General features: G+C 42.2%; 1 protein-coding gene across 3 annotated transcripts; it reads right to left on the reverse strand.

The window, feature by feature from the left end:
* On the reverse strand, positions 1–22,463 carry SLC19A3 (solute carrier family 19 member 3). 3 transcript variants are annotated; one of them, XM_021682964.1, is made up of 6 exons: positions 22,403–22,463; positions 7,917–8,068; positions 5,345–6,170; positions 3,608–3,800; positions 2,002–2,143; positions 1–1,212 (listed from the first exon to the last, which is right to left on the reverse strand). In XM_021682964.1, the coding sequence occupies exons 2-6, from the start codon at positions 8,064–8,066 to the stop codon at positions 1,036–1,038; spliced, it is 1,488 nt and encodes a 495-aa protein (XP_021538639.1). In that variant the 5' UTR covers positions 8,067–8,068; positions 22,403–22,463; the 3' UTR covers positions 1–1,035. The 3 variants fall into 3 exon arrangements, with proteins under 3 accessions (XP_021538639.1, XP_021538638.1, XP_021538640.1); XM_021682963.1 differs by lacking the exon at positions 22,403–22,463 and adding an exon at positions 21,693–21,905; XM_021682965.1 differs by having other exon boundaries at positions 1,069–1,184.
* Between the last annotated feature and the right edge of the window lie 106 nt (positions 22,464–22,569).

Consider the following 22,569-nt stretch of genomic DNA (forward strand, 5'->3'; position numbering starts at 1 on the left):
GTTTCCTCTGTTGCAGTTTCAAAGGACACAAGCACAGACGATTCTCAGCACAATTCATCAAAAATTTAGAAAGGCTCTTTACTATTTTTGCACACATTATTTTATGTAGCACAATCTTTGCCATTTAAAAATTAGGTGTTCCCCCCGCCCCATCAGTGTTTTCTTACTTACAAATACTTTTAGGACTCCTGGAAATTTCTTAGACAGAGATCACACTGACATAGCATTAAAACACCTATCTGGGGTCATGGTAGGGAGAAAGCTCATTGCCTCCCCTAGGGCCACCAGGGATGGACTTGAATGTCATTCTATGGACACACAGGAATGTCTGGGGCTATTCCTGAGGTAGAGTTTCAACAACAAAGCTCAGCAGAACACAAAGTAAAAAGTAATCATGACAAAATTAAATGGTGATATAATCAAAAAATAGCTTGTGAATTACTGTTATGAATATAGCATGTGAATCCATGTTGTGGATCCATGTTGTGAATCCATGCTGTCAGGATTGAAGAGAGGTCCTTAGAAATGGGACCAGACCTTGAAATTCTCGCAGAGGACTGCAAGTTATATAGAAATACACTTAATGGAAGAAGGAGGAAAATGGCTATGTAACAAAAAATGTCCCATCTCTTGCCTGTTTTGGTAAGATAAAACAAATATCTAAACCAAGCAAAGGGGTCAGTCCAGTTAGTATTTCTGCTTATGAATGGGGAACAGCAACTGCAGGATGACTGGAGTTTTCTCGTGGCTTGTGTCCATGCCATTTATATGTCCTAGGGAGTAATCAAAACCAGAATTTCCCAATCCTTGCTACTCGTTGGAGTCCCCAACATGGGCTATTTGATTGAGATGATGGGCCTTGTCAACTGCATCCAGTTGGACACATAGTATCTGGTCTAAAACTGAGATTTTGTTGTGGTCTTGAAAAGGTTCATTGAAATCCAGACTTAAGAAGTGTGTCTGTCAATTTATGGCACTCGGTGACTTTGTGACCAAGAGGGTCCTTGCTCAGTGGATGCAGTGGCTGCCATAAGGTTAGAGTTTTGTTCCCATGATGACATTCCTTATTCCCTCTGGGTGGGGCTCATCTGGATTCTGACTTATAGCAGAGCTCTGTGCTTGCTTTTGGCATTTGGTTGAGTAGATGATGTACATGCTTCTCGTTAGAAAAATGGCGGCAATAACTGCAAAATAACTCCCATAAACTAAAAACTAGAGAAAAACAAATACAATTAACTAGACACACAAAAATATGACTGTCTATGTCATTGATAAACACAGTGATGGTGCTGATTTGCTTGGATTGTGGGATAACTAAGACCCAGGACCGTAAGAAGGGTCATTTAGATTTACACAATACTTTCTTCTTCTATCTTAGAAGAATCAGCTATAAAAGTGTAAGAAATGCAGTAACTAAGAATGTGGGCTCTGGAGCCAAGGTTACTTGGGTTAAAACCCCAGCTACCACCACCACTCGTGAAAAAACACTAAATCCCACTGATCTATGTGTTTATGTCTGCAGCACAGTGCAATGCTATGAGTGAATTTTAGATAATGAAGTTACTTCCTACATGCCTTATCCCCCCCTTTCCCAGATCCAAATGTAAAATGTGAAATTGGGCTAATTTCAAGTCCCTCAGTGGAGTAGGGAAAAGGAACTGAGCTCTGCAGCCATGTACCATTTCTAGTCGAATCTCTTAACCCTTGGAAGGGGATGACAGGAAGAAGAGCAGACATACAGGGGACACAGTTACCGGAGTAGCACCTATGAGGTGTTAGGAGCCACAGGCAAAGGCTAACTGACTGTGTTTATTGCTGAAAACCTACTTCGTGTGTTACAATATGACAATTAAGGAATTGCTTATTTAAAAATTTGCCCAACTAAGCAATTCAAGAAATTAAATATTGGCTGTGGTGAGGCTGAAAAAACCTTTCAGATTACCTAGGTATTCCACATTCCCCCAACTACCTGACTAGGAAAACGGCAATATTGCAGCTTACCTGGATGCTGATTGGCAGGTTGAGTCCTTTCTGATCTACCACGATCACTGTCATAATGGTCTGAATCACCAGGGCCATGAAGGTGTTCATTCCAAACACCAGGGCGTAGCGTTCCACACTCAGATTAACTGCAATCTGAAATCTATCGTTAAACGTTGAATTACGTTTTTTTCTTTTAACAAAATACACATGGGACTCTTACCTTTAAAAGACAGAAACTGAAGATAAAAGTGATGTCTTGTTACCAGTACTCTTTGGCTAAATCTCCTCCAGTTCAGACAAACAGGTAGAGCAAAGAAAGGGAATTAATTTTAAAAATACAGTTGAAGGCTGAATTAAAATACCAGTTGAGGAAATATGACACAATTCCTCCTATCCAATTTAATGCTTCCCAGAAATGAAACCTAAATATTCTAAGTTCTCATAACCTGAGAATACTTGATGCTATCTGATTTTAGATACTGTTTCACAGTGAATTTTTATGAAAATGCAAGCAATATCCAATCCATGGAATCAGGAGAGTTATTCTTTCTATTGTCAATTGTCTCAACAGCTTTTAAATTTTGGTAGGTGGGTTACTTATTCTTTGGAAGATCCAGATCATGACTGGCTGTGCAACTGAATGAATCTGTAATTAATTTGTTTTTAATAATTAAACAGATTTTGACATCTTACAACTCATGAATGACTGGCAAGTGTATGTTATTTAGAGCTCTTCCGTGGCAAAGGTAAAAGAATTTTGGTTCTGAAGATTCTTAAAATGAAAAGAAGTAATGTAATCCTACCTTAACAATGTCCTTTCGCATTAAAAAGAGAGACTTAAGAGATATGAGTTTGATTCATTAAACTGACATATCTCCATAAAAAAAGTAAACTTGCCAACAAGCTTATTCTCTTTCTTTTGTTCCATGATCTTTTCAGAGTCTGCTTATATTTCTGTGTTTCGTCAATTCCTTATCAAACATTTTTCACACATTAAATCCCAAAACTTAATAAAGTTTCTGGCTCTACTTCTTTCATATGATTTGAAATTCAAATATTTCTTATCTCTTTTGGTTAATATCAAAGCACATTTCCAATAGTCCGCTTTCTCTGAACTTCTATATGGGACAAAACGTTTTTCATTTAAACAAATGATTTCTGGGATATATAGTTTCTTATAATCATTGCATCTACTTTTTTCAATATCCAACTTTTTATAATTTGCTGAGCATATTTTGCTTTACACAAAAGTATATGCCTGGAATTACACAAACAACTAAATGAAATTAACAGTAAACTTAATCATTCAAAATCAGATTGCTCCACACCTTGTTATGGCAAAAAGCTTGAAATAAAAATCACAACCCAACAGTGTATCATCGCTTTTGTTTTTTGAACCCACAGAACTTGTTTTTTTCTTTGATGACTAATCTTAGCAACATTCACAGGGCAAATAGTTAAATGAAAACATGGCTTAATTGTGTCCAATTTAATATGTAATCAACATTTAATATTGCAATTGATTAAAATCCTTCTGAAGTTCTGCAAGGAACTATAAATATGCTACAGAAGATAGAATATGGTGTGGGTTTAGGAGTGGAGAGAAATGGTTGGTAATACTTACACTGCTATGGTTATAAGAAGCATATAGCTGGACTTGAATATCAGATAACCAGCATAGCATGCCCAGATGTCCGTCGTGTAGTGCATGAGAAATAGAGAGCCTGCACTAATGATGGAGAAAATGGCTAGAGCCAACTCTCCCAGAAGATCCCAGTTGACTTTCACATAGCCCACTGCAAAGGCAGCCGCTGCCCCTGAAAAAGAAACATTAAGGGAGATCCAACACATTGACTTTGCATGTGGGATAGGTCAACATGCTCTCTTTAAAAAGCCACATCTTAGGCAAATCTACAAGATGAATATGTGGCTTTCACAAAAATAGTATGATCCACCTAAATGTGGATTTATCTTTTTCTCAACCAGGTTTTCTTTTGACTTCTCTCTTTACCTCCTCTTCTTTCAATCAGGTAGTTGCCACACTTTTAATTAGCATCTACCACATGCCGTGCAGTGCACCCTGCGGACGGGCCAGAAAGGTTCTTTATCACAGCAGATTGGGGAGAAACAATACATAAACCCAGTCACTTGCTACAACATAGAAGAAGAGTGAAAAGGCCGCTCTGGTGTATATCTAGCCTGTCCATACTTGCCTTTCTTGTTCATGGTTTCTCGTAAATTTTTTCAATGGGTAATGGATGTTTTGCACTGGGTAGAAAATTTTAGTCTTTATTAGTAATCTTAATCTTCTGGTCTCCATCTCAATATCTTTGAGATCTGGCCTCATTTACTTGAGGTTTTCAGCGAACTCTATACTGACTTATGGAGTTTAAGAGATTGAGTAATTAGCAGTCATTAGGGTTACTATTTACAGTTCTTTTTAACAAAATGAAAGGTATTTATGTTTCAAATTACTGATGTTTGGTTAATTAACTCTTCCAGTGTGATCCAGGAAAGAACCAGTGTTACAAAAGAAATAAAAGTCTTTCCTCCCCAGAATTTGGAACGTAAGAGAAAGAATTTCAGTGAACCAATTCTAGTGCAGTCCTGGTGTGCAGGAGTTAAGGTGAAGCCTCCCAAAAGAGAGACAATAGGAGAACAGACACCACGTGAGTTTTCTGAAATTTTTGGTAAATGAGGGTGTGGAAATCTCCTACTTCCTAGAAAATATCTTTAAAGTCTCAGTTGAGTTTAAGTTTCCACTTACCAGGATATAAATATTTATTGTAGAGTAAACTTCAAAGGCAGATTCCTTCTGATATTAGAATCCTGACTCTCACATTTATTCTACTTTTCACTTAAATCTCTTAAAGCTACTTTTAGAAATTTTTGGCATGGAATCTAGAATTGCTAAAGGTGGGTACTAGCTAAATCAAATCCTTTAGTAACAAAACTCTTCTAGTGGTAATCTGGAAGCCTTGATAGTTCAATCCATTACTAAAATAATAAAAACTTCTTACTTATGTACCAGGTGAGTATTTTCCTTTGGATATAAAAACAACTTGGAAGAGTAAGTGGCATTATTAACCCCCTTCCTGATGATGAATTGGAATCTTAGGAATTTGGCCAGAATTTAATCATTTGGTGCTTACTCCTGAGCTCTTGAGTTCCCTGCTGTAACTCTACCACACTAAATAGAAGTGTCACGGTCCTCTTTTTCTTTTTTCCAGTGAATCCCATTTAAAAAAATATTGATATGCCCTCTGAACAGAACTAGTTTACCACCATGGAGTTTAGCAACTGAAGACATAAACTTAAAGGGGGTAACCCATCAAAGGAAGATAAATCAATGTTTGCTTACCTCCAAAGGTTGCAATAGCTTCTACTGCCCCATTATAGATTGTAGAACTCTGGGACGGTGCCTTGTAATCCCACAGGATTTGAACATAGTTCAAAACCTGGTTAAAACCTGCTGTGGAGAAGGCCCACCACAGGGACCAGTAGAAAAGTCGCTTTGAGGAATAGCACTCCTTCAAATCTTGGAACCACTGCACAAAAACACTCAACGCTACATTTCGTGGCATCGGGCCGCTCGACGGACCACCATCCAGGTTCCCTGAAATGGTGGGTATTTCTGAAGTGGGTTTCTCTCCACTGCCTGCTGCGTTAACTTTGTAAGTTGCCTCTAACGCCACGTTTTTGTTCGGTGGCTTCCGTACTTCTTTGCTGGATTTTGCATGAAAAAACATGCTCTTCTTAGGCATTGGTAGGAAAAGTGATAAGAGAAAGGCCACAGAGACGGAGACCAAGGATATGACGTTGAGGTAAAAGTACGATAGGCTGGCCAGGGACACCAGGAGCTGGGCCAGCACCGAGGCCGCCGTGTAGGCCACCAGCGTGATGCTCCTGCAGTAGCCGCTCACTTTCTGGTAGTGTTCGGGGCTGACCACGCTGTAAATGTAGGCATAGTAGGCCACCTCGGTGGCGGTGACCATGCCATAGAAGAACTCCAGCACCTGCATGGCCTTCACTCCCTGGCCAAATACAAGCAGCAGCCAGGTGATGATGAGGCTGATCCCTTGCAGGATGATGACTGGCTTGTAGCGAACGTAATCGGTGAGGATAAACACGGGGAGAAGCAGCACCAGGTAAGAGTATGTCCAAATTGGAAGGATTTCATTGGTGATCTGTGAGGTTGAAAAGTGGATCACATAACCATGCAGCTCCGGGAGGTAAAAAGGATACCTTTTAAGGTAGTACATTACTAAAGTACAGATGGCTTGCCCAATAGCAAATTCTGCATCCAATGGGATAGGATGTTCTCTATTATTATAAAAGCACAAGAGAAAACTGATTTTCAAGGAAAAGAGAGCTCCTTCCCCTTCTACAAAACAAAACCAATTTATAAATGTATGTGCCTCCCAACGTAAGAATATATTTGCTTAATGTGTAATCTGAACTCTCTTAAAGTTAAATAGTATGTACATTTGAGTTAAATTAGTTACAAATTGTTCAACAGACACTTTGGAGTTTTTCAGGCTCTTAAAAAATACCATTCCTTTCTTGTTCAAAGATTTTTAACATTAGACAATGTTAGAAGAAGCGACCACCTTTTTGTTTATTTGATCCATCACCGTGTCATAAATGTCCATAGTCTAATGAACATACGTGAAGACAGCAAAGAATAAATACTAACCTTGCAGAATTACAAAGTGGGAGCAAGTAATGCACTGGATTTTCTTCCTGGCCAAATTTGCTGGGCTCCCAAAGCCTTTTCCCTCCCAACTCCACTGGTTAATCTCTGCTTACTCAATTCTGGCCTCAGTTTGTTGTGGGTATCTCATGGCTGTCGTCAGAAATGCCGGGGACCTCAGTGATCAGTCCTAGAAGGGAGGGACCGAAGGCGCTGATCTTTGGGGCAGGATGTGGGCGTGGGGGCAGCTCTGTCAGACTAGCCTTTGTTCTGTGCCTCAGCTGTTTACAGCAACCTCCGTGGGCCCCAAGGTCAATGATGAGGGAAAGCTCAGTGACTGGAAAAGGCTAGTGGGACCAAGTGGCACCTCTGAGCATGGGTACGTTAACTGGTCCATAGCGGTTGCAGAAGCAGACCCCACTGGGTTCACTGGTTGATTTGGGACCTGTATTTGTTTGTCCTTTGTTTTGTCTTAATCGTGATAGGCTTCCACCTGGAAAAAATTGGAAACAGGGCTGTCACGAAGTGATTTTACATCACCTCACAGCCAGCTTGCTTTTCTGTCCATAGCACCTCATTGCCAAATTAGCTAGTATTGAGGAACCTTCCAGGTGAAGCCACACACTCTGCAGTGCTTTCGCGGCTATGGCTGGAGATGATAAAAGCATCACAGGGTAATTCTCCAGTTGGGTGAGTGTGTTTTCCTGTTGCCCTTATTATAAAAAAGGAGGTGAATCTTTTCAGTAAGAGAATTTGGCCTTCAGGGGAAGATAAAACTGAGAAATAAAGCTGTTAATGTCTCACCGGCTGGTCGATAGTTTTTCACAATTGAGTAAGTGTCCTCAAAAAATGATACGATTCTTTATCAGATCCTGCTTATGCCTCAGCAGCCCAAAAGTTTGTGAGGACTAGATCCTGTGCCTGGCAGAGATTTTACTTTAGGGTTAGTATAACAGAATCAATTGAGCTTGAAAGTTACCATGCATTAAGACTAATGGTAGAACTCCATAAAAGTTAAAATATTTATTAGACATATAATGTGCTATGGTGTCCCATTTCTGTATGTGTGAGGAGGGAAGAGTAGTTTGAATCATTGTATTAAATGACAAATACAATGAAAATGGGATCGGAGAGGTCAATGGGTTAACGTCTCAAGTTGAATGAAGCCTTAATGCCACGTCCTGTTCAAATCCTGTAAAGTTAAACTATGTTAAGATATGTCGTATGTATGTCAATTTACCTCTGAGCTGGTCAGGTTTTTATCTGGTCCAGATAAATATGGGATAAGGAAAGGTTCTGAGGGTCTCATCATGGAGAAAAATCCAAATAAGCACAGGATCACCGTGGGATAAATCCAGGAATGACTTGGTGAAGTTTTGAAACAATCCATGGCTGATCAAATGGAAACAAAGTCAAAATTAGCTGATGTTTACTTACTTTTGGCATCCTGGATATAATGAGAAACCGATTTCTAAATGTCTTGTGAAAGGGTAAAGTTTCATCTGTCTGCAGTTGAAATGGAAAGGTGAGTGATGAGTAAGTGTTCTCAAATACTCCGTAGGTGCACCAGTCAAACCCTCCTTCGTCAATGGGCTTCTTACTCATTATTGCTGGGACTGGTTACACCTCCTTAGTGTTCTCCATCACGAACATGGTAAGGAGTAGTTACTAATAAATGGTAAGCAGGGGTTAGTTAATGCTTGAAAGTAAGTAAAACATTGACTGGTGAGTTACTGGTGTACATGTGGTAGGTCAAGTACCTCTAGGAGGTCAAATCCAACTTCACACAGATTTAGTAGATCAAGTTACTACTAATCTGCCCACTCTAATTTGTACTGTGACTCTGAGATCTTTCACACACTGAATGGCATGTGTTTATTTACACATTTATCTCCCCATTAGACTATCCCTTGCTTTGTATGGTGCTTGACACATGATACACATCCAAGATACTTTTGTCAGGTGTCTCCAATCTGAGAATTTATAATTCTTCAGTTAAAAAAAATGAAGCCAGATAAAGATCTGACTGGCCATTTTCCCCTATTTCCCTCCATTCCAGACTGATGCTAAGTCTACGTTGGGAATGCAAGGCATCACTCTGTAGACAGCTCATCTCCTTTTCATTACCACTGGGCCCATTTCTTCTCTTTGTCCGCAGTTTCACACCACCCAGTGGGGCAGGGAGCTAATTAACAGTTCATGCTTTTTTTTTTTCAAGTCACAGATAAAATTGCTTGAAATGCAAACCTCAGACAGAAAGTCCAATGGAGAATCTGAAACAGGAAAATTCCCTCTCATTCCTTCATATTTGGGATCCAGCTTTACTTATGCAGCATGGGGAATGGGGAAGCTAAATTGCTGTATGGTGCTTTTCTGCATATTATCTAATTAAGTCCTAATAATAACGGTAAGATAGATACCATTTCCTCAAATTCCCAGCTGAGCGTATGGGAGATCTAAGGTGTCCTATAACTGCCTTCAAACCACATGATCAAGATTTGAATCCACATCTCCTGGATTTCTATCTGGGTCCTTTCCCCTGCCCCACTCTGCCTCATTCTGGTGGCCCTTCTTCCTGGGCTGCTGGTAGCAACCTAATGGCAACCTTTCCTCGCAGGAAGGGAAGAAAGTGTTTTCATGAACACACTCATCCTAAAGAATATGACTAACTACATAGAACTGCCAGAGTCAATTGTAGTTTGAAAGTGGACCCAAGAGAGGGAAAGTGATGCTCACTCCAGAAGAGCATGTCACTGGGTGCAACTCCAGGTGTCTAGGAAAAGGAAACTTGTTAGGGGCTAGTGAGGTGGGGAGGGCCTACTGGGCCACCCTATCTTTTCACAAGGTGACCCTGGACAGTGGCATAGTTCTTTCAAGTTAAATGAGGGGAACACTGTCTGTTTTTGTCAACAAGACCCTTGACGGAAACAGTGCAGACAATGGAAATCAGAATTTGGACGGGATTATAATTTCGAGCAATGCTGACAATGTGAAAATTTTGCTAATAGCGTACTGGGTTTGACTGCCCTCAGCCTTCAGTGCCTGGGATTTATCTCCTGAGTTGTTGCTAGAAACACCAGCAAACTGCTGGGGCCTTCTTTCTTTGTGAGTCATGTGCTTGTAGAGAAGTCTATCCTGGGAAGACAACTACTGAGGCTTGGCTATCTTTCAAAGGATGGTCTTAATGGGGTAACATCTGCTGACTCTACATCTAGAACATTCTCTCCATCTAGCTGACCGTGGATTGTCTGCTACCTTCAAGTCATCATCTTCCCCATGCATCTCAGAGAACTAAGTCTACTCCCATGGTTCCTTGGGCTGTTAAGAGTCCCTTGGGGTATCTATCCCTTCATCTCTTTTTTTAAAGATTTTATTTATTTAATTGACAGAGACAGCGAGAGAGGGAACACAAGCAGGGGGAGTGGGAGAGGGAGAAGCAGGCTTCCCGCCAAGCAAGGAGCCCAATGCAGGGCTCGATCCCAGGACCCTGGGACCATGACCTGAGCCAAAGGCAGTTGCTTAACCAACTGAGCCTCCCAAGCGCCCCTATCCCTTTATCTCTTAACTGTCCTAATACTTCTACCCAACTGCATTTGGCTGGAAAGGTCACACAGAAAAAGACGGTCTATCTCCCATGAGACTGTAAGCAGGAGGGCACGGCTTTTTGTTTGGTTGGTTCATGGCTCTATGCCTCATACCTAGAAGTGTCCAACACATAGTATGTCTTGCAGAAGGAAGAGGATAAAGGGCAAACCTCACTACTGAGAACTGGTAAAGTTTTGTCTGCATTTCCAGAGTGTACTGCTAGCTGCATCAGGGGAAGGACAGGGAGGTCCTTAATTCTACATGTGCCTCGCAGTTCAGCTGTGCATCTGTAAAATGGGGTAGTGATGCTAACTACATATGTGGGCTTTCTCTGAGCACCAAGTGCCTTGACTGGTATCTGGAGGCGCCATGTTGGGCATAGAGTTACTGCTCAAGCACATGGCATTTCTCTTCCCTTTCCTCTCTTCACGTTGGAGGATCCATAGTGATTCTGGCTTAATGAGCAGAAAATGAGGCTAGGTTTCTGACCATAGTTGTAAACAACTGAGAAAGATCTGGGGGGCTCACACCTGCATCCTAGGATGCTGGGCTTCCTTTCCTCACTCCTTTCCCAGCCTCCTCCCCACAGAAACAAACACAGGCTCCAAAGCTAGGTTTTCTGCCAGAGGAAATAGGAGAAGGCATCTAACCAAACATTAGCAGGAATCCTTTAGCCCCGGAGGACTGGGCAGAATAGCATGAGTGACCAGACCCTTTCCAAGGCCAAGTCTTGCCTGGTGTCTGTTCCTCAGCCTGCAGGGCTCCAGCCCTTGTTCCTGCCTGCTGGGAGACTTCTCAGTGGTGAATGTCTGGCTGTTCTTTCTCCTTCCCCCAGTCCAGGGTCCCCTTGTCTAGCACTGGTCCCATTCCAGAATCCTTTCCTACTCTGGCCACTTAACAAAGACCATGTGAACTTGACTCGCCTATCAGATGGCCTGGGCACTTGGAAAAATAGGGGATCCCGGGCTCCATCCCTTAGGTGTGGTTCAGGAGGTATGGGGGCCACGGAATCTGCATTTATATAGAGCGATTCTGACACAGGAGGCCCAAGGACAATTTGTCCCTTTCCCATCCGCCGGGGGCAAACTGGCTCCATGCCACAGCCTTGGAGCTTAACAGGGCAGAGGGGGAAGCGGATGGAAATCGTCCAGGGAGCTTTTGCAAAACTGCACGTAGACACGCAACCCTGAAATTCTTTTCTGCAGGCCCTGAAGAGTCCAGGACAGGTGGAAACATCCTCAGGTGACTCTGACGTTTTGGATATGCCTCTCAACACTCTGTCTGCCCCAACCCACTAACCCCTTCTCTCATGTGCACATCACTCCCTGTTTGTGACCCATTCTGTCCCAGTCGGCTGAAAGCCTTTTCCGGTAGGGGCCCTGGAGTGTCTGTGTCTAGCTCTGAATAAATACCATGGCTCTGGCTTCTTCAGTTGCACAGCACACAGGTTCTGAAATTCTCCAGCCCAGCATGACCTCTCACCCACCGTCTGAAGGCAGTGATTTTGTTCTTACTTAGGTAAGAGGCTGCATCTCACACAGGTAAAATGGTAACAGTCTATCAGCCATTGTCTGCGTGGATCCTGCTTTACACCAAGTATTGTATTAGTTGCTGTATATAATTATTGTCTCTAATCCTTAGAACAGTCCTAATTATATACATTATATATATATCTATAATTATATATTTTATATAATAATTATATACAGATATTTATTATATAAATAATTATAATTATTAAATATGGTTATATTAAATAAATATAAGTATAATTACAGGATATATAATACATATTTATTATATTTATTATTACATGTAGTTGATCCTTAAACAACAAGTTTGAACTGCATGGGTCTACTTATAGGCAGATTTTTTTTTTTTAAAGATTTTATTTATTTGACAGAGAGATAGAGAAAGAGTACAAGTAGGCAGAGAGGCAGCAGAGGGAGAGGGAGAAGCAGGCTTCCCGCTGAGCAGGGAGCCCGATGCGGGGCTCGATCTCAGGACCCTGGGATCATGACCTGAGCCGAAGGCAGCCGCTTAACTGACTGAGCCAACCAGGTGCCCTAGGCAGATTTTTTTTTGATAAATACAGTATAGTACTATAAATCTATTTTCTCTTCCGTATGATTTTCTTCTCTAGCTTACTTTATTGTAAGAATACAGTATATAGGGGCGCCTGGGTGGCTCAGTCGGTTAAGCATCTGCCTTTGGCTCAGGTCATGATCCTGTGGTCCTGGGATCGAGTCCCGCATGGGGGTCCTTGCTCAGTGGGGAGCCTGCTTCTCCCTCTGCCCCTCCCCCGGTTTGTGCTCTCTCTGGCTCACTCTCTCTCTCAAATAAATAAATAAAATCTTTAAAAAAATACAGTATATAATACATATAACATCCAAAATATGTGTCAATCAACTTTTGTTATTAGTAAGGTTTCTGGTCAACAGTAGGCTATTAGTAGTTAAGTTCTGGGGGAGTCAAAAGTTATAAGTGGATTTTCAACCATGTAGGGGGGTGGCATCCTTAATCCCTATGTTGTTCAAGGATCACCTATAATTACATATTTTTTATATGTATCTGGAAGTGTCCCCAATTTCTCAGACGTAGGAACGGAGCCTCCTCAAAGCTCATGGCCACTCCGCTAAGAAAGGTTAAGATTGAGTTCGGGGTCAGATCTGTTGGCGCCAAGTTTACATCTTCCCTCTACTCGGGTGGGTAGATGCTTCCTACTTCTGTGGCACGGATTCCGACTCCCGGATATTTTTCTCTCGTTTCCTCACTGGCCATTCCCACAGGCACTGTCAACATGGCCTCTAGGTTTCCAACCGAACAATCTCTGCCCAGATCATTCCCTCTTTACTGGAGAAACCTCTGGCTAATGGTCTCACAAAGCTTGGAAGTATTGATCACAGCCTCTTATTTTTATCTTATTGAGGAGATGCCGCTCTTTGCTGTCACCATGACCATGACGATGATAATCAAATTACACAATCTATAATTTCTACATTTGGAAGATTATTTCCCTTTTTTTCCTTGACAATTTTGTGAGGTAGATAGAGAAGATGGTACTGTCCTCATTTTGTCGATAAGGAAATTGAGGGCCAGAGGCAGTAACATGTGTGCAGGTTTTCACCTTTAACCAACATTAGAGCCTGGACTTGTGCTTGGTTTTTCTAATTCCAAGTTCAGTAATCTTTCCTCCGTGTTGAGATGCCTGGTCATACCCTTGAGCTTCCAATTCCCGTTTATTCTAGAATAATGTTTTTCAGATTGTGGAGGTCAAAAAAATTTAGTGGGTTGCAAACAGGATTTTTTTTTTTAATGTCCTCTTTGCAGATAAAATATATTAAGTATCAAAGTGCGCTGCAGAGTGAGGCTATTTTTTTGAGCTTTGTTTGGGTTATCAATATAGAAATACACAAGAATGATCACACTATATATTACATCTTTCTGTGGGACACAGTCATAGGGTTAGAAGTTACAGAGGAAAGGGGTGCCTGGGTGGTTCAGTCGGTTAAGTGTCCGACTCCTGATTTCAGCTCAGGTCATGATCTCAGGATTGTGAGATTGAGCCCCATGTCCAGCTCTGCACTGGGTGTGGAGCCTGCTTAAGATTCTTTCTCTCCTTCTCCCTCTGCCCCTCCCCCTCACTCACCCACGCTTTTTATCTCTCTCAGAAAAAAAGAAAAGAAAAAAAAAGAAGTTGCAGAGGAAAATATAGGACTAAATATTTACTCATGTCTCTCATAAGCACACCTGTTAAGGTCATCACAGAACACCTCTTCCGTTTGGGAGGGCCTCAGCCTTCACGGCAAAGCACCATCCTGGAAAAGACTGTCCTTTTGCTACTTTTCCATTTATCATTATTTTTGACTTGTAATATTATCCTCCTCCTAGAGAGTACTCTAAACCTTTCCTCACTTCATTGACTCTAACTCAAGGACATGAATAGGATTGATTTTCTGACTTGACGCTTCTGAAAGCAAGATATTGATCTTTCCCCTTTCAGTCAGCTTATTGGACTATCCTGACTTGAAATCTATAGTGAAAATGCCAGAAATACCTGAAAGGCTGAGTGAATCAGCTGCTCCTTCTGGAGACGTGGAGCAGCAACTACATCTCCCACAGAGCTTACCTCTGTTGGCTGGGCCGTGTAGGAGAGCTCTTCAGAGGTCTAGCAACAGCAGATGGAGGAGGTGAACTCTGGGCATTAGCCTCTGCTTTACTCCTGCGCTCCAGTGGTCCTGGGCGGGGTGCAGTCTCCTTGCTCTCCCTGCCCAGTGTACTAGAGAGCACCTACTTCGGACCCGGTTGCGCCATCTGCACACGTGCAGCTCATCACGTGGGCCCCGGTGGTAAATGGCCACGTGCACTGTTGGGGTACATGGCCACGTGCACTGTTGGGGTTACCAGCCAGCACATGTGACCTTCTATGAGCTTGGGAAACCACGAACACCTTTGCACTGGGAAGTGACCCATCTAAATTACTTTGGAAATGATGTGTTCCTTTCTCTTTTTGCTGGTAAGAAAATAATGATGATTTTTCATTAAAATTCGCCAGGACCCTTCAGCAAGACTCCGGTCTCTTCTCTCAATCTCTATGTGGGGTCTATTTCTGGAAGGCCACCTATTTTTACTGCCACTTCCTTTTCTTCAGGGTCCGTGGGGGTGCTGTAGCCTTCTTTAGAATCACAATTCCCTGGTTAGCGTAGCGAAACCAACTTTGTTTTAAGGTGCTCATAGACTTTTCTGCATCTCCTAGAAAACATGGTTTTTAGATTTCTAGATGCAGAAACACAAGTATTCAACCATGATCAGGTTGGGCTGGGGTGGCTTCTCATTATTTTTCTTTTCATCTTCCTTGGAACAATTTCTTTTTATTCATCCTCTTATGTGTGTTTCCAGTCTCTTGCTATCAGAGTTCAAGTTTTCATCTCCTTTTTCATTCCAATTATTACAGTATTACTGACTTTTTCCCATTTTTATTGTTCTTTAACCACGTCTTTAGGTCTTTCCAACTGGCTTCAGGCCAATGTCTTTTCCATATGAATGTGCATAGCTTTAATAATGATAATCATAAGTGTTGTTTGACTTACAATAGTGTCCTCGAAACTTCCAGTTTTCTTATATTGACCACAAAAGAAGTTCATTTGTCACTATAATTCTATGGTATGGGGAAAAGGAAACTTTTTGTTTATTGTTGCCAGGATTCCCATTTGGACTGAGTTGCAAAGTAAACCTAGAACTCACATTTCCTGGTTGCTGCAGTCTACAGCCATCCACTTGGCTGTATTTCCTTAATTAACTTATAGACTCATTGTGTGAACTAAACCTTTTCCATATTTGTGCATGTAAAAATTTTAATGTATTGTTCATCTATGCCCTGGAGAACCATATTGGGCCCATGCCAATGTGGACCTTATCTAAACCGCAAGCACGGACAGTGTCCTATTTCCTAAACAAGAGGCTATGTGTGTGTACTAGTATGTATATATATATATAAAACTCTGTGGCCACAAATATTTCTTAAGTGTATATTTCCACTTGCATAGAATAGGCAACTATTAAAAAGCAAGAACTATAGAAACTGGCACACACTGGTGGGCCTCCCGGCTCCTTGAGGCCTGGGTGTACTTCCCAAGCTAGGGGGACCTTAGGGGATCAGATTCCTTTCGCCCACTCTGACAAGATGGAATTTGCCTCCCACCGCCAAAGCCTTCTGAGCTGTGGGCTCCCTGATGCAGGGGACAAGGTGACCCAGTCAAAGCAAAGATCTTTCCCAAATCTGGTTTTCCAAAGGTTTCCCTCAACAGAGAGCCTGGAGTATCAGGACTTGGTCAGTGGAAAGGAATCATTTTATCAAATCCTCTTTCATGTCTGTTTAGAAGATGCTGCTGGAATCAACTGAGGTGCTAATACATTCTGGATAGTTATCCAGAATCCTCATTCTCCACCCAGTTCCTGTCCAATCCTCCCTACTAAACATTCTAGTCATCTCAGAGAGGGTGCCTGACAAGGCTACCTGCATCTGAGAATGAGCTGGCCTAATTTTCGCATTATTCTCCAGAACCTTTACTGCAGTCAAAACATCAATTTCCAATAACAGAGCCTCAGGTTGGTAATTTAAAATAACCACAAATCTCACCATCTCTAAATGCCAAAGGACTTGGACGTACGTAGGTCATGAGAGATGACATCTGCAAACGGCTTCACTCCCCAAGCTCCAAAGCCCTTTTAAAAACAGTTCGGGCCAGTATTTGTCCCATTTTCCAAAAGCTCACTTTTCAGGTTTTTCAACACTGCTGGAGCCAAGCCCCTCACCAGACAGAAGCAAACTCGAAATTTGACTGCTGAAAACTGAAATACATGCTTGTCACTGACAGCAGAGTATAACAACTAATTATGCCTTTCCGTCTACTTGCTACTAAAGGAGAAGAGAATAGGACTTTGAGTGAAACATCCACATAATGGGAGGAACTGCACTCTGCTTAAGTCAAGGCCAGCTGATGCTGGAGGCAGGCAGGGTGAAGTGATCCCAGGGAGTTGCTTAATTATCATTCCTCTGTTGCAAAACCAGGGATCTCAGGGTGGTTTCACCAATTTCCAGTGAACTGTTGTATTTTAGCCCTCATCTTATTTAAAACGCATTTCACTGATCTCTACTTCACTCCACACACCAAAACTAATTCGACGTAATCTATTCTAGGAACCATGGAGTATCGTCTAGAAGAAAACAGATCATTATGACACAGGGATAGCAAAATGTGTCATTGAAATGATAAGAAGGACTCAACTTAAAAGAAAATAAAATGATAAACTGGATTTCATTGGAAAAACATATCTGCTAATCAAGAGATACCATTGGGAAAATGGAAAGGAAAACCACAGGGAACACTTTATAACCACTAGAACACCTAAGCACAAAAAGACTAGCAAACCAAATGTTGGCAAAGATTTAGAATTCATACACATTGCTTGTGGGAAAGTAAAATGATACCAACAACTCTTTGGAAAATCATTTGGCACTCTATATAAGAAAATTCACAGGGGACCTGGGTGGCTCAGTCGTTAAGCGTCTGCCTTCGACTCGGCTCAGGTCATGATCTCAGGGACCTGGGATCAAGCCTCACATTGGACTCCATGCTCAACGGGGAGTCTGCTTGAGGATTCTCTCTCCCTCTGCCCCCCCTAAAATAAATAAGTCTTAAAAAAAACACACACACGGGGCGCCTGGGTGGCTCAGTTGGCTAAGCATCTGCCTTTGGCTCAGGTCATGATCCCAGGATCCTGGGATCGAGACCCTCATCAGGCTCCCTGCTCAGTGGGAAGCCTGCTTCTCCCTCTCCCACTCCCCCTGCTTGTGTTCCCTCTCTTGCTGTGTCTCTCTCTGTCAAATAAATAAATAAAATCTTTAAAAAAATAAAGAAAATTCATATACTCACAGTAGTGAAAAAACAGGAAGCAACTGAAATGTCCATTAAAAGGTGAATGAATAAAAAATATTATATATATATAAGCAACTAATACTGATTTAATCAGCAATAAAAAGGAATGAACTATGGCACAACTTGGGTGCATATTTAAAAAGTTATGCCCTGCCAAAGAATCCAGACACAAAACTGTGATTCCATTAATGTATATAAAGTCCTAAAACCAGCAAAACTAATCTACAGTGTAGAAACTGGATCAGTGGTTGCCCAGGGTGGGAGACAGGGGAGGGACTGACTGCAGTAGACCACAAGGGAACTTTCCGGAGTGATGGAATATCCTATATCTTGATGAGATATAGATAAAAATGTGTATACAATTATAAACATTCAAATTTAAAATCCATACTTTATATTATATGTAAATTATACCTCAAGTAAAAAAAATGCATTCTATTCCCCCTCCCCATCCCCTACTCCTTAAAAGCAGTTCACTGTGTGGGACTCTCTGCAGCCTTGGATTTTTCTTATTATTGTAAGCACTAAGGTTTTTCCAAAATCTACATGAGACAATCTGAAAACAGAACAGCGTCTTTCTAACTGGGTCTTCCCTACAAAATTTAGAATAGAAACTGCCCACAAATCAAAGCTAGGACAGACCAACAAGCTTTGGAAGTCTGGCTACATAGAACATTCTTCAAAATAATACAGAGAGAATCAGAGTTACCTGTTCCTTTTGTGTCCTGAGTTTCTTTTTTTCTAAAACTGAGTCCAGTTTCCTGCCTTCAGATCCAACTCCTGCTCCTTCCTGATGTTCCCTGCTGGGGGTCCCTGTCACAATGCCCCTCCCTCTCCTGGGAATCTGGAGTCCTTCAGAACTGAGCTGTCAAGAGCAATGGCTTTATACACCAGAGCCCACCCCCTTCTGAGGGCTTGCGACACTGGAACCCACCTCTTCCGCAGCAACCCTCTTATGGAATCTCATTAGAAAAAAAAAAAAAAACAGAGAAACAGATCTTTGTGAAACACAGACAGGGAGGTAAACATATCAAAAACACTTTTTTCCTGAATGTTAGAACTAAATTAATCTAGTTTTTCTCGAATTTTGTATTAAGTGACTTGGAATATCAGAAAACCGGGAAGTAGTCCTATCACCTACCATCCTCTCATAAGGCTTTTTATATTCCACCCCCCCAAAAAAACATGACAAAAACAAACACTAAGGAAGGTTTGTGGACATGCAGCTCTCCACACAACTTCAAAAAGTGTGAATTAGGTCCAACCACTGTAAGAGCAGATACAAGTGATCTTTAAAACACATGCTTCAGATTCCATTTTGTCATATATGGCATCCTTTTGGCTCTTTTTGGCTCCTGTGAAACATTTGCTGATGAAGCAATCATCCCTTTCCAGGCTGTTTCTTCTATGTCTATGGTTAGATTGATCTAGAGTCAGGTGCAACAAGAGGACTAAAACCAGTGGACAGCTTATATGGAAAGTCAGCTGACCAAGTCTAGCCACTGAAATGCCCTGTGGGTGACTAGTCCAGTACAAGGGGTGTGGACACCGGGAGGGAAAAATTTGAACTTCAAGGAAAAAAACCATGCAGAGTTTAAGCTATTTTACAACTACGTAAATTGAGGTAACCAATAGCAATGTGAAAGAAATCTTGTCTATAGACAAGCAAAGGAATTCTATTTGGTGAAAGGACAGCCCTGTGCCCCCACCCCCATGGAAAACCAGTTTTACCTCGATTTCAGTATTCCTGATCTATAAATATACCCATTCTTTGGGTTCTCCCTTGATCTGGTTGTAATGACCTTACCAGTTTCCTCATTAATGAGTTAATAAAATCTCTAACACATGTTCATATTTATATCTGTGTGACAGTCATCACTTTATCCTTTTCCAAAAATTATCTTTTAATATTTGTTACCATTCGTCATGTCTCTAGCCTATCCAAATAACTTCCAATTTATTCCCCTGAATCTAAATGATTTGCTAATAGTTGTTAATTACTGAATATACTATTTAAAATTTTGACATCTTACTGCAGACCTTCCTGGCTGTAGGCTCCTCCCCTCCATATTCGGGTTTGTGGTGGCCAGTGTGGTTCAGTGGAAAGAACACGACTTTGGAGCCTGAAGCTCCAGTTCCTCCTCGCCTCACCCCTGTTTGTGGCAAGTACTTAACCTCCTCAAGTCTGCTCTTAAAATGTCGATAACCAGTCAACAAAACCAAAAGACAACTGACAGAATGGGAGACGATATTTGCAAATGACATATCAGATAAAGGGCTAGTATCCAAAACCCATAAAGAACTGATCAAACTCAACACCCAAAGAACAAATAGTCCGGTCAAGAAATGGGCAGAAGACATGAACAAACATTTTTCCAAAGAAGACATCCAAATGGCCAACAGACACATGAAAAAGTGCTCAACATCACTTGGCATCAGGGAAATCTAAATCAAAACCTCAATGAGAAACCACCTCACACCAGTCAAAATGGCTAAAATTAACAAGTCAGGAAACGACAGATGTTGGCGAGGATGGGGAGAAAGGGGAACCCTCCTACACTGTTGGTGGGAATGCAAACTGGTGCAGCCACTCTGGAAAACAGTAAGGAGGTTCCTCAAAAAGTTGAAAATAGAGCTACCCTATGACCCAGCAATTGCACTACTGGGTATTTACCCTAAAGATACAAATGTAGGGATCCGAAGGAGTATGTGCACCCCAATGTCTATAGCAGCAATGTCCACAATAGCCAAACTATGGAAACAGCCAAGATGTCCATCAACAGGTGAATGGATAAAGAAGATGTGATACACACACACACACACACACACACACACACAATGGAATATTACGCAGCCATCAAAAAACCCCAAAATCTTGCCATTTGCAACGACGTGGATAGAACTAGAGGGTATTATGCTAAGCGAAATAAGTCAATCAGAGAAAGACTGAAAGATCATATGTATCATATGATCTCATTGATATGAGGAATTCTTAATCTCAGGAAACAAACTGAGGGTTGCTGGCGTGGTGGGGGGTGGGAGGGATGGGGTGGCTGGGTGATAGGCACTGGCGAGGGTATGTGCTATGGTGAGTGCTGTGAATTGTGTAAGACTGATGAATCACAGACCTGTACCTCTGAAACAAATAATACATCATATGTTAAAAAAAAAGAAGAAGATATTAGGAAGGGAAAAATGAAGGGGGGGGGAAATCGGAGGGGGAGACGAACCATGAGAGACTATGGACTCTGAGAAACTGAGGGTTCTGGAGGGGAGGGGGGTGTTGGGATGGGTTAGCCTGGTGATGGGTATTAAAGAGGGCACGTACTGAATGCGGCACTGGGTGTTATACACAAACAATGAATCATGGAACACTACATCAAAAACTAATGATGTAATGTATGGTGATTAACATAACATAATAAAATGTTTTAAAAAATGCGGATAACCAGGGCGCCTGGGTGGCTCAGTCAGTTAAGTGTCCGCCTTTGGCAGCTCATGATCCCAGGGTCTTAGAATCAAGCCCCACATCAGACTCCCTGCTCAGCCGGGAGCCCGCTTCTCCCTCTCCCTCTGCCTGCAGCTCTGCCTGCTTGTGCTCTCCCTCTCTCTATTATTTAAAAAAAATGTGGATAACCACACCCACCTCACAGTTCCTCTCAGCAACTGCTCACATAGTAGTTGCTCAAAAAGCTCCCTTCCCATCTGCCTCCTGCAAACACACGTAGCAAATTCAACCAGAATGAACACAGCTGGGCACTCATAGTTCAGAGACAGTAATTTCAGAAAACGACACAGTAAATAATTTCACCTAAATTCATTTGAATATTATTTATCCTTGAATTACCCAACTTTGAGAAGCCATTGATGATCTCGGACCAATGACGATTGAGCAAACCTAGTATTTTTGTCCATTTCAGCTACTTCTAGGGCAGTGTGAAGAAAAACATATTTGGAAGTTAGTTATGTTTGGGTCTTTTTAAAATACGTACCTTAATGAAAACACACCTTTTGCCTTAGGAGATACAAACGTGTTCCAGTCTTGGTAGCAGCGAAACAGTTCTGTATGAGTATCTGTAGAAAACATTTTCTTCACCCTTTACAAACTTTAAGCACTCCACATCCTCACACCTTTTGCACATTTATAGCAGCAACCCTGACTTACCAAATAATTGTTATACATGTTATCTGATGAATTAGGTATCCTTTCGAGAAATATTATTGTAAGGTACAGTTGTGTTTTCCTTTAATCTCAGTTAAGGTAGTCTCAATAGAGTCCCAGGTCTCTTCACTTCAAAGTCCCCTTTTCCTCGCTGGGGCGTTTCTCTATTTTTGAATTGGGATTTAGAATTCTGCGCTCAGGTTTCCTTTCAGTTAGAATCTGTGCACGTGGGTGTAACCATGGGGGGATGCTGGCCCTTTACCGGAGTCGTGGTCTCATTTAATGGGCTTGGCAGATGGTTGAAAGTGAGATTCTCACCGGACCTACTTGGGCGAGCCTCAGCACGGGGTAGGGAGAGCGCAGGGGCCGCAGCGCGACGCCCCCGGGGGCGCGCGAAGGAATCCGGGCCGGTCTCAACCTGCCCGCGGCAGCGCAGGTACGCGTCCCGCCCGCGCCGCCGCAACTGGGAAACAGGTGAGTGCTGCGGACCAGGGGTGAGGGTGTTTCCGCCAGGAATTCGCTTCCCAGAGCTAGTCTTACCTAGAGGAGGGGGGGTTTGCTCGCCAGATCGCTCACATCCCCAGAGACCAAGCACCTGGGACAGGACCCTTCCGCCGACCGGGCGAAGCAGGGCACTGACTGTAGGGGCGGGGCCGGGAGCCTGCCCCACACGGAGCCCTGAAGCCCCGCCCCAACGTTTTGCATAT

The sequence above is a fragment of the Neomonachus schauinslandi genome, chromosome 3 (genome assembly GCF_002201575.2).
Source record: "Neomonachus schauinslandi chromosome 3, ASM220157v2, whole genome shotgun sequence".
Taxonomy (NCBI): domain Eukaryota; kingdom Metazoa; phylum Chordata; class Mammalia; order Carnivora; family Phocidae; genus Neomonachus; species Neomonachus schauinslandi.